Source organism: Phragmites australis, chromosome 1, assembly GCF_958298935.1.
Source record: "Phragmites australis chromosome 1, lpPhrAust1.1, whole genome shotgun sequence".
Taxonomy (NCBI): Eukaryota; Viridiplantae; Streptophyta; class Magnoliopsida; order Poales; family Poaceae; genus Phragmites; species Phragmites australis.
Window position 1 is genome coordinate 40,785,917 of NC_084921.1, and position 12,763 is coordinate 40,798,679.

General features: G+C 40.6%; 1 protein-coding gene across 1 annotated transcript; it reads right to left on the reverse strand.

Annotated features, from left to right (window-relative positions):
* Positions 1 to 753: 753 nt before the first annotated feature.
* Positions 754 to 11,701, reverse strand: LOC133919250 (ras-related protein Rab7-like). Its single transcript, XM_062363595.1, has 7 exons — positions 11,503 to 11,701; positions 11,293 to 11,319; positions 10,702 to 10,801; positions 10,460 to 10,606; positions 8,487 to 8,567; positions 8,262 to 8,407; positions 754 to 1,226 (listed from the first exon to the last, which is right to left on the reverse strand). Exons 1-7 carry the CDS (start codon positions 11,556 to 11,558, stop codon positions 1,163 to 1,165), a joined length of 621 nt encoding a protein of 206 aa, XP_062219579.1. The 5' UTR covers positions 11,559 to 11,701; the 3' UTR covers positions 754 to 1,162.
* Between the last annotated feature and the right edge of the window lie 1,062 nt (positions 11,702 to 12,763).

The window sequence follows — 12,763 nt, forward strand, 5'->3', positions numbered from 1 at the left end:
CTAATTGCTAACTCCCTTCAATTTTCACCTATCCGATCACGTTTTTTTGTTGTTGTTGTGTCTACCTCCTCTCATGTCTAGGATTAGTCTCCCAGGTGATCCGATCCAAGCACGTGAGCATTTGAGGAGGTCAGAACTCAGCACTACACAAGATGGCTCAATACACTGCTTCTGCGCCCTACAATATGCATGTGTAGCTTTCAGCAACGTTTTTCCTTCTCCCCAAATCTTCCCACGTTTGTAGCGGTCATGAAAGTGTCGAGTGAATTTGAGGGTCGTTTGGCTTAATGTCTATGCTTCATGGTACAGCGTCTTTCGCTGTCGTGCATAACGTGTCATGGAGAGTTACACATGGCGGCGTAGAGGCATGCCGGCATACTAATCTTAGTAGCAGACTAGCAAGACGGCGAAGATTCCAATCGACATCTTTACCATATAATACTTCCACAGCCGTTTCTGAACCTTCTCGCCTCCGGCACAGAAAGATCTGGGAAGGAGGTCAAGCTTGCCTGCCGCACCGTGATGAGAAGGCCGTTGGTCAGAGCAAGCTGATGTCATGAACGCAACTTCGCTTCTACAACTCACGCCCGTGCAACATTTGGAGTCGGATCACAAACTGAACAATAACCGGAAGCAGTTATCGCACACCAGAACATCAGAAGATTCATAATTGTTTGAACGTTTCGATCAGCAGTGCAAGCTAGTTGCCGTCGATTCGCCGGCTGGATAGCCAAACATCCACAGACAATTGCATTTTGCACACACAATAAACTGTTTGAAATGTCCACGATCAACAATCAACAAAAGCACAACGTACTGGAGGTCAACAAGTTACAGCCGCATGAATACAATTGAAGATATGAGTTTGACCTTTGATAGGTCAAATCCTGAATTGTCTACCTGTGCATTCTTATTGCCCAAACGAAGAAACGGGGCTGGCCATCTCATCAATATCCCGTACCCCAAAACCATGGTCGCTAACTATCATACAGTGGCTACAAAAGCGTTTTGGATGGCTGGAAGCCTGGAAATTAGTGTACATTGCGAAAACTAAAGGAATGCCTGCCCAGTACTACTTGAAAAGAATGCCTGCTCAGAATCACTTGAAAAGAATGCCACAATCAATAAGCAAAAACTGGAAAGGACCAAGGAAGACTAACTGCTAGCATGCACATCCACTTCTCTGTTCAGTCTCGGGGACAGGGTCTGCAACTGTCTGGAAGTAGCTGAAGAACAGAAAAAAAAAAGGTGTAAAATAACTCAGAAGGCACAATATATAGATATGTAACAGCTGTTCTATCTGTCTGAACAATGCGGCAAAACATAACAAGTACAAGTGGGGAAGTGAATAGTAACAGACAATGATCATCACCACTGAGACCAACAATGCAATCAAGCAATTCTGCTACCACTACGAAGTGTTTCCTTGTCCCCTTAAGCATCTATTGTTTTCAGATATGTGGGGGGTCATGACATTGATTAAGTAGTGAAACTAGTGTATATCATAATAGGTTAGATATCCATGTCAAGTTGTCAGCTCAGAACAAAACCAACATGGGCCATATTAGCTCTAAATGGTAAGATGTTCACAGACGTAGTTTCTATAGGTGTCACACCAAAAAAAACCCTAACCTAACCACCGAGCATGCATATGCATCATTACATCATACATCATGCTTATGGTTTTGTGTTAAGTGTTTCAAAAACTTTTTAAAATGTTATGTCGATAAACGACTCACATTTCCACCATATATATTATTGGAAGGTAGTTTAGATAGTCCAAAACCATTTAGGAAGGATAATAAAAAGAATTGGAAGAAATGGGAAAGAGAAAGAGGACTTTTAGCACGTGGGCCTAGCCCGCAGTCTAACCGGTGTCCCTTGCGATCTGACCGCTAGAACTCAGAACCCCCACTTAAGACCCCCTCGACTCTCATTCACTCTCTCTCTCTCCCTCACTCACTTCCTTCTCCACCAAAACCGAGAGAGAGAGAGAGCGACCACCCTGGAGCCTAATAGTCGAATCAGGCAAGCGACCACCCCGCACTCACCGAAGTCGACCAACCCTCTAGATACCTTCCTCGCACCAAGGTAAGACTTCCCGACCATGTCCCTATTATTCCCGAGCTCGAATCGACCCCTATTAGTGTAGGAGATAATTCCTTGCATGCCACTGAATGTTAATGAATTTCCCGATTTGCCACTGAAAAGATGATGGTCCTTCCATGCCATCACTTTTTTTTTCCTTATGTGTCATTGCTATCATAACGGAGGTGATGGTAGTGGCACACAGGTGATGAAAAAACTTAATTCTTCATCCCATGTGTGACACTACTGTCACCTCCATTATGATGACAATGACAGTTAGGGGATGAAAAAACTAAATTGGTGGCATGGGAGGGAACATGATTTTTTCAATGGTAAATCGAGTATTTCATTACCATTCAGTGGCACACAAAGAATTATCTCATGTAGGAGACCCGAGCTCCACCCTTAGCCATGGACGTCATCCATAGGCTACTCTAGTTTAGCCACGTGCATGTCGCTCAAACCACCCAAAATACACTCTCCTAGCCTTGTAGAGTGTTTTGGTATCACTCTTGATCAAAGGCATCGTCGGCGACCTCGGCAAGGTGCCGTAGGCCAAGCCTAGCCGTCTGATCGCCACCTGGGCCGATCTGACCGTCATGTCTACTCAATACTGATTTCTTCTTTGTTCGACCCCCACGGTCAGACCGCTACCTGACTGCCAGGCCCAACGGTCTGACCGTCATGGGTCCGATCTGATCGCCAGGTCTACTCAGTACTGATTTCTTCTCTATTTAACCCCTACAGTCTGACCACCACCTATCCTGATCTGACCGCCAACCACTCAGTACCCACCGAGTTTAGGTTACCTTAGGTGATGTTTAAACCTTGTCTAGCCCAATCGATTAGCGTTTTTTTGCAAATATTTTCATAACACATTGCATCTCGTTGACGATCATGCATCATAAAGCATACATTTTCGCTCGTTCTTTTATTTATTCAACGTGTATTCCTTTGATTAGAGAGTGACGTGTCTACGGTTCAAGAAGTCGAGAACAACATTGAACGGGAGTTGTATGTGAACGAAACACCAGAAAACCAAGGCAAGCATCTATCATATTGCACCCTTACTTTACAACAATCATGTGTCTTAACTTGCTACTATTGTATGTGTTAGTTGCATTAAGTAAGTTTGAGTTAGGAAGATCAAGTGGGTAGATCCTATATTGTTGCATTACCTTCCTTGTGATTGATGTTACTGTATCCTTGTAACCATGGGTAACGAATAGAATCAAGTCTAGGTTCGATAAATGCTTAGCTATGCTTAGCGTATTGGTAGAAGTTGAGCCGGTGGATGTCGCCATCGTTTGTGAGTTATATGACATGTATTACAAACTCTACGATGATGGTTAAGTAAATGTGGTAAGTGTGTTGGTTACGAGACTTGAGCGAATGGTAGGGACATGTGAGAAAGGAGTCTCAGATGTCGTAGCCCTGCTTGAGTTGATTAAGGATCGTACCGGTGTTTGCATGTGCCCAACACTTACCGTACTTACCACATATCTGTACATAGGATGGATGAGCTGAATATCGTATGCTGTGTGCATCGACTAATTATGGCCCTGCGGTGTGTCGAGAAAAATGATGAGATCGAAGTTTATACTAGGGCGGCGAGGACCCTAGGTTGTCCAATAAGGAAGAGCCCCAGCGAAAACTAGGTATCCTCAGCAGCGTAGGCACGGACCGGTCTAATGTAGCACATACGAGAAAGGTTGTCACGAGGGCCGAGAGGATGGACTCGTGTCATGCGGTTAAAGATGTACCTCCTGCAGGGTTGTAAGAACAATTTGAATTGACACGCTCTCGATCATGAGCACGATTGGTGTCTTGTCAGTTCATCGTAGAGTCACATGATGTTCTCAAGAAGTTGGTCATGTTTATCGGGGATGAGCATGAGGGAAAGGTTGATGTGATTCTCTCGGGTTGATCACTTGTATAAGGTTACTTATTAAGCTATGGGTAGGATTTTGGAAAAAAAATGGATCACGTCGGTTAGGTCGCCTAAGTATTCATACTTAGGTACATACATACTAAGATGGTGAAAATTGCATTTAAGCAAATATGTCAGATTATGGCTTAGTTTCCTTGCCACAACCAAATGCATTATCATTCGAGTTGAGAATATATATACCTATATGTGTAAGTCTTGCGAGTACCTTCATACCTACAGTACTTTTGTTGAGTTTTTATTGCAGGTGAGGACAAGCCGGTGTTTGGTTACTTTTTCCCCACCGATGCCGACGATAGGCAAGGGTAAAGACCAGCTACACGAGACTAACCCATCGGCTACTTTTGCTATTTTGTTGTACATATTTTTCCGCTGTGTATCTAGATGAACATGTACTAGAACGATCTTGTTGTAATATAGTTTCTAGTTTTCGTTTCGTGTCAAGTTTGTGGATAACTTGACACTAGTTGTTTTACTCTTATAACTTTTGTTGAACCATGTTATAATATAATTTCACATTTGTTGTCCCTTATCATGATGAACGTATGTAAAGGTACATGTGTGATCCTGGCAGGTATGTACCGGGAATACCAGAATTGTGTTCGTTTTAATTGAATGGTGATGCGATGGGCAGTTTAGACATGTGTTAATCTAACAGGCCGACTGGCTATAAAGATGAGAGCTAGCACACGCCCGACACCCGAAGTGCCATGTGCTAACACACATCTAAACCGCCCACTTTCGTTGTCTACCGAGAAACACTTGGCTTTACCCACTTTCATTTTCTCCTGAATTCGAGACATTCCTTTGTTGTTCTGCTGAGCTTCCTTAATTTCGTCGAGAATGGTGGATTTGATCTCAATGTTAGCGAGATAACCTTGTTCGACTATTTGAAACCCAAGTCTTTGGAATTCGCCACAGAATGTGACACTTCCGGGCACGACCATAAGACAAGTGCATCGGCCCTTCCGACTCAGAGCATTAGCAACTACATTTGCCTTGCCGGAATGGTTGTGAACTTCTAACTCATAGTCTTTGATTAATTCAAACCATCTTTTCTGACTCATATTAAGATCAGCTTGAGTGAAGATGTACTTGAGACTTTTATGATCTGTATAGATTATGCAAGGATTTCCTAGAAGATAGTGGCGTCAACTCTTTAAAGTATGCATGACAACGACAAGCTCTAGATCATGAGTAGGGTGATTTTTCTCATGACGCTTCAATTGACGAGAGGCAAGCAATCACTCGGCCTTCTTGCATAAGAACACACCTGAGACCAATACAGGAGGCATTACAATAGACGTTGAAGTTCTTATGGATATCAAGTTGAGCCAGAACAGGAGCGGACGTAAGACAACATTTCAAAGTTTGGAAAGCTTCTTCACACTTCCCGGACCACTCAAATTTGGTCTCTTTCTTCAATAGCTCGGCCATTGGCTTGGAGATAACCCGCAAGTCCAAGAAATCCTCGATGAAATAACGGTAATAACCCGCAAGTCCAAGAAAACTCTGGACGCCGATGACGCTTCGAGGCTGCACCCACCTAAGAATGTCCTTTACTTGGATCCACATCAACACCATTCTCGAGAAGTACATGACCAAGAAAATAAACTTTCTTGAGCCAGAACTTACATTTATTTAACTTGGCATAGAGGTAATGATCTCGAAGTCATCCAAGAACGATTCAAAGATGTTCAGCACGTTCTTCTTCAGTCTTGGAATAAATGAGAATGTCATCAATAAAGATCACAATGAACACATCGAGCTCTTCCATGAATACCAAATTCATCAAATATATGAAATATGTCAAAGCATTGGTAAGGCCAAAGGACATGACGATATATTTGTAAAGTCCATAACAGGTAGAGAAAGCTGTTTTGGGAATATGTTCCGCTCGAATCTTGATTTTATGGTAACCCAACCTTAGATCAATCTTGGAGAAGAATCGGACACCGATTAATCGGTCAAACAAGATATCAATTCTGGGGAGAGGGTACATGTTCTTGACCGTGATTGCATTTAGCGATCAATAGTCCACACACATTCGGAGACTCTAATCCTTCTTCTTGACAAAGAGACTCGGGCATCCCCAAGGTGAGAAGCTCAGTCAAATGTAGCCTTTCTCTAATAACTTTTAAATTTGCTTCTTCAATCCCACCAGCTCGTTTGGAGGTATTCTGTATGGCTGATTAGAGATGGGCGATGTCCCAGGTTGGAGTTCAATAACAAACTAGATGTCCCGGTCCGGCGGCATTCTAGGCAATTCTTCCAGGAACACGTCGGGGTACTTGCTCACAACTGGAATGGAAGTGAGGTCGGATAGGAAAACAACTTCTAAGGAATAGAGGGAAGAATCATTCTCCTTAAGACAGAGAGTGACTCATGCATTTAAAGGACTTGTAAAAGAAATTGACCTCGATGCACACTGGATGGTTGCATCGTTCCTAGTTAACCACTTCATGCACAAGATGACATTTAACCCCTTTGTATCAATCACGAAGGAGATGTGCACTAAAATTTACCCCATTGATAAGGAGATTAGCATTTCGAACTATCTGGTTGGTGTATAGCTCACCACTAGGTGCTCTTATGATATGTGGTATAGCCATGCGTTCTATTGGAAACCGGTGAGCTTGTGCATAGCTCCTCTTAATGAATGAATGAGAAACTCCAAAATCAAATAAAACTGTGGTGGGATGAGATTCGATGGAAATCGTACCCAACAAAATGGTTGTGTCCTCACCAGCTTCTTCTGTGGTTGTGTAGTTAACACGACCACGCTTCGGGTCTTGGGCAATATGCTTTTCGGGACGTTGCTACCTAGTAGGTGGGGGGGGGTTGTGATGTTCACCACAACGCCTTTCTTGGGGAAATGACAGTCGCAGGCGATATGACATTCATGTCCACAGTTGTAGCAGGAGCCATGAATACCGATACTTGGACTGCTTCCTTGACTTCGGGTAGATCGTTGAGGTTGCCCTTGAGGAAGAGGATAGGGTCGACAAATCATCCACATCGGCTACGAAGGAGCCGAAGTTGCAATTCGTTGAGGAGGGCATCCAGAGTGGGGGCGTTGAGAGTTGCTACTCGCTGATGCTAGTATGACTCTCTTGCACTTCTTTTCTTCTTGGTGGCACTTCACTATGTGTTCCACCGTGATTGTCTTGCTCACTAGCTTGCTAAAGTCCTCAAACTCGAGAGCTGCAAACTTCTCTTGCATCTTTGTGTTAAGTCCATCAAAGAATAGGATAGATTGCATCTTTTAGTGCAGATGTACCATAATTATGAGCTTTCCTTTTTGAAGAGGAGCTCAACAACAACATCATAGCATAAAGAGAGATCACCAAGACATCCTTGAAGATTTTCCATGCACATAGGTTAACTTAGTAATCAATAAACAAAATATAGTAAAAATTGTGGGAAACATAGAGCAAAAGCATGCGATCACATTACAGAAATTAGGATTGACATATCATCTATAAATATCTAAAAACTGGATAAACAAAAATTACTCCACAAATAATAGATGAAAGAAGTGTTAGGAATAACAACTTGTATTCCCTATAGACCCTGTGCCAGTATATATATACATGTACAAGTGACAATATGCAAAGAACCTCTTATAGTCTAGGGATATTATACAGAACAATATATATATATATATATATATATATATATATATATATATATATACACACACTCATTCTAAGATACTCTAATGTGAACTACATGAAAAAATTGAAAAAAAAAGTCTATCAATTTTAATAGATTTTGATAATACCTTTATATTTGTACATAAATGTAATATACGCAAAAAAATATATGCAAATCACCTAAAAAGTATACATACCACTTGAATGATCTTATATACTCACATGCTCCGTGTACATACCATTTATCACATAAGATACTTCCTATATTATAAGATACGTATATAGGAGTATATACTCTCGGAAGTACCAAATATATATATCAAGAAGAAGAGTAGCAAATAGCGACTACCAAATTGGAGTCAACAATATCGCACCAAATAGGTGAGCACATAAAAATCTTGCATCAAGAAAGGACATACAAACTACTCAAAAACATGTGAAGAACTAAATAAATGCAGGGCAACTAGGAAACATGTCTGGGAAGGTAATATATTAGCAAGTCAAGCTTACTCCAAGGAAAGAATGATCTTCCTACCAAACAACAAACTGAGCAAGATGAATTTACTCACATGTCCTGATCACGCTCATGCTCTAAAGCAAGCTTGGCAACAGACAGGAATGCATTGTCAACATTGTAGTCCTCTTTTGCTGAAGTTTCATAATAAGGAATATTGCCTTTGGAAGCACACCACTCCATTGCTTTCTTCTCAGAAACCTGTGTGGAAAATAGTAATCAAGTAACAACATATCAAGAGACGAAAGATATAAATTACTGTATATTATGAAAAACTAACCACTCTGCTTTTTCCACCATCTACATCAATCTTGTTCCCGAGTAAAATGAAGGGAAAAGTTTTAGGATCTGATGGACTAGCCTGAAAAGAAATTAAATTAGCCATGTTAAGTAAAGCCGTACAACTAGAAAATTGATGAAAGGCCGTTATTGCATAAAAATAAAATGTCTGAAATTTTTTATGACAGCCAACAATTAGGTAACAAGTCCCAGCTCTAATTGAGCAGAATGAGTTTATAATACGGAATACAGTTCTAAATGGCAAAAACTACACTTGATGATTCTGCTTGCATTATTTTCTCTTGTACTGATGGATTCCTGGCTGGATACACACGACTCATAAAGAAAAGGCAAATACTGACCTCCACAATAATATAACCATCGACATGTATAATATGTAAAATACAGTCATTACCATCATAGTAACAAGTAGAGGCTAGGAACTCAATAGAGTATATCAACGCTTCTGTTACTATTTCAACGTTCATGCAATTGCTAGTTATACACTAATAAGGTGGAAGCCCGTTAATTACAACTATAAGAACCTCAGGTCAGTATATCAACGCTTCTGTTTACTCCATGCAAAAAAAAAACTTCTGTTTACTGTTTCGACATTCATGTATTTGCTAGTTATGCACAAAGGTAGAAGCCTGCTTGCCCCTCGGCGATGACAACGATACTGTTAATATGAAATGATCATTGAGTTGGTCAGCTACTTTTTCCCCTGGCAACTTCACAAAATAAGACTGAAACATATCAGTTTGTTTTCTTCCATGATTTTATTTTGTGAATTACGTTCAAACTTCCTGATCAGGAAGTAACAACCTTGGTTACAAGCCATAGAAATAAACAATAGCACTGTTGTAGCTGGAAACTTATAACTGTCACATGTAGTTACTAGACGTAGTGGAATCTCTGCCCTAGAGCATGGAGAGCTAATGATTAGCATGTTCAAGAGAGAACTACCAAAGTAACAGTAATGAGCACAGCTTGATGTTTCTGCCTAAGCCCGTCCTCAAAGCCAAGTAAGTGATCACAAGACATTTGCAGGGTGTAACTATGTGATCTAGGGTAATCCTTTTTTAACCAAGTATATGATCAAGGCCAATCTTTAATATGTTATGAAAATGAAGGTCAATTGTTACTTTCCACCAAAGAGATCAGCTTTTAAAATACCGAGTAAACTAAATGAAAATGCCATACAGTTCATGGCATTGAACACCATAATGGCTAATCCACAATATTTGGTAGTGAGCACGAGTTCAAGCCATAAGTATACTCATATAGGATAGTTATCTGTTTGTAAAAAAATTCAATAAGAAATATTATTTTAGAAAGTTCAGAAACTTGTGCTAGTTTAAATAGATTACCATCGACTAGGAAATGCTCTATAGGCATACAATTTTCAAACTTCATGAAGATTTTCTTCACTTTCCTTTGCATTATGTTTTGATCAAATTTAATGCAAAGTTGGTCTAATCTGTTCTCCTCAACTTGAAGTGATAATTCAGATATCCCCAGAATTTGTAAAACCATCACATATACTTATCCAGGGCCAAAGCATAAAAAAATTCTTGCTAGCGCTACTTGAAATTGCATGTGTTCATACCATGTTAAATTGCAGTAAGCAATATTGACACACACAAAAACATGACAGTATCAAATGAATTAAACATACGCTACAAATTCTATGTTCATAACTGCATATCTTTTGTTAGGAAACATGGCAAGGGTAAACTCAATATACTGTCAGACATCTACAACGAAAAATAAAAAACCTTACAAATATGTAAGCATGCTCAAGCTTCACAAAATTATTGGCAATGTCACATCAAGTTGCCAGCTAATAAATCATGTGAAAAAAGTGACCAGCCAATAAAATAATATAAGACAATAAATGATGAAATGCACTGCAGTCAATACCTATAGCCATGACCAAACATCACAACAATTAGCAGGATAAGACATTCTTACTTGGTTGAGGAACTCATCGTGCCATGTGTTGAGCGTATCAAATGACCTGTTATTATTGACATCATAGACGAGCACACAACAGTCCGCACCTCTGTAGAACGCAACACCGAGACTCTGGAATCTCTCCTGCCCCGCAGTGTCCCAGATCTAGAATCAAAGCAACACGTGATGACGACAACAACAGTCTCTTTCTTTTCAGCAAAAGGTCTCGCAACAACAAAGGGTGACAAAATTGCACTCACCTGCAATGTGACTAGCCTGTCTTCAATGAGAACCTCCTTTGTGACGAAATCCGCACCAATTGTAGCTTTGTACTGCTGGCTGAACTTCTTGTGGACATATCTAACTGAAGTCAAGCATATCAAAGCACTCCAAGTACAAACATGCATCTAGTATTTAGTAGTAGACACATCAAGATACATCTCACATTTGCATCGCCTTAAATTTAACCCGCCTACTGCAATAAGCATGGCGTACAAATGTACCAGAGATTCCTGGACGTGATACAAAAAATCCTGGGTAGCGGACAGCACAACAAATGGAATAAAATTATAGCAGCATGAAAATGCAGCTAAACAGATATCCACTGCGAGCTCACGGAATTCGGAATCCCAAGAGAATAGCGCATAGATTCGTTACTACAGCTCAGCGGGTCAAACTCACATGACAGATTTTCTACACGACCTGCAAATTTACCACCTATGGAGCATCACTGCGTCAATTTATTCAAGGGAGCAAAGAGCAAATCCCACAGAACAGGGATCGACTCCGCGGGGATCAAACAAGAGCTCACTGCCAAACGCGACGCGTCCGGAGGGTCAAGCCAAGGATACTGGTTCATCAGCGACGTCTTCCCGACCCTGCACAGATCAAACCGCACCAAATCAAACCAACATGCCAAACCCAACACAGCGGTTACAACCACCGCACCCAAATCGAGCGATTAAGCAGCTTAGAAACCGCAAAACAATCAGGGAAAAGTCCTCGAATCCACAGGCGCGCGGATCCGAGGGAGTAGGGGTGGGAGGGGGCAATGGTCTGACCCGCTGTCGCCGAGGACGATAACCTTGAGGAGGGTTCGCCTCCGCGACGTCGACATGGCTGCTCGATCGCGATCGCCCTCTCGCTGCTTGTCGTCTCGTCGCGGGGCGCACGACGAGTTTGGGGGAGAGAAGATATCGGCAAGAGCAGGGAGCGTGGAGCCGAGGGGAGGTGGAGATGGTTTTGATGTCTATTTTTTAAGGAAAGAAGATGGATTTGGTCGATGTGACCTGGCCCTGGCCTTAAAATTAAGGCGGTGTTTAGTTCACTTATTTGTAACGATATCCAATTACAGAGATAATAGATTATATTAGATTCTATTTACTTCAGCCCAACTGTAATCAGCCCAACGATAATAAATTAACGTGGTGTTTAGTTCACTTATTTGTATAGAAAGCAAATACCGCTCTCATCCCTAGCGCATTCGGATTGATGCCAGTCTTCGCTGCACGATATCTTTTATCTATCTTCCTACACCGGCTTCTTCCCATCTCCGCTGTCTCCTCACTTCGTCACCTCGAGCCCACCCCTTCGAGCTCTTCATATTTTTTTAAAGAAAAAACATAGATTTAATGTCAGAACCAAACAAAACGTTTACGTATGCATTAAAGGTTTTAAACCAAAAACCACCTAAATTTGAAGAGGTGACTGACGTGAGGCGAGATGAGGTGGCCGTGCCCTGTGCCCGTGCAGTTTTGGAGTTGGAGAGGGAAACATGACAGGGGGATTTTTAATATTTCAAAAAATATATTCAGCTTGCGTTAGGATTCAATTTTTTGATTTGGTAGTGTAACAATAGGTGTTCCAATGGACAATAAATTTAAAATAAAAATATCACATTTAACAGATTTAAAATTCAAAATATTATCAAAATAATCATAAAAATTATAAAAAATATAGTAGTGCAGATGATACTATAATCTATCTCTTTAAAATATTATATAAAACTATGACTTGTACAATAAGAAATTTATCATTTTTTTCCCATTATACAAGTCATAGTTTGAGTTAATATTTTTTGAAGAGTTAGGTTATAGTATCTTCTATTTTATATGTATAGATTTTTTATTACTATTTAGATAGTGTTTTAAATTTTGAGAGCATTAAAATGATGTATTTGTATTTATTTTTAACATACCTATTTTTCAATTTTTTCAAAAAAACGTCTATTTTTATAATTTTTTATTTTGAAATAAAAAAATAAAACGAACGGGGATGGCGCCTCGGCAGGCCCGCCCGGATTCAAAGAGGACACTCACGTGT

Coding starts and splice junctions, on each gene's coding strand:
- LOC133919250 (XM_062363595.1), bottom strand. CDS start 11,558: ATGTCGACGTCGCGGAGGCGAACCCTCCTCAAGGTTATCGTCCTCGGC. Junction 10,802..11,292: donor AAGACGTCGCTGATGAACCA/GTATCCTTGGCT, acceptor GACTTCAGTTAG/ATATGTCCACAAGAAGTTCA. Junction 8,408..8,486: donor ATGGTGGAAAAAGCAGAGTG/GTTAGTTTTTCA, acceptor TTTTCCACACAG/GTTTCTGAGAAGAAAGCAAT.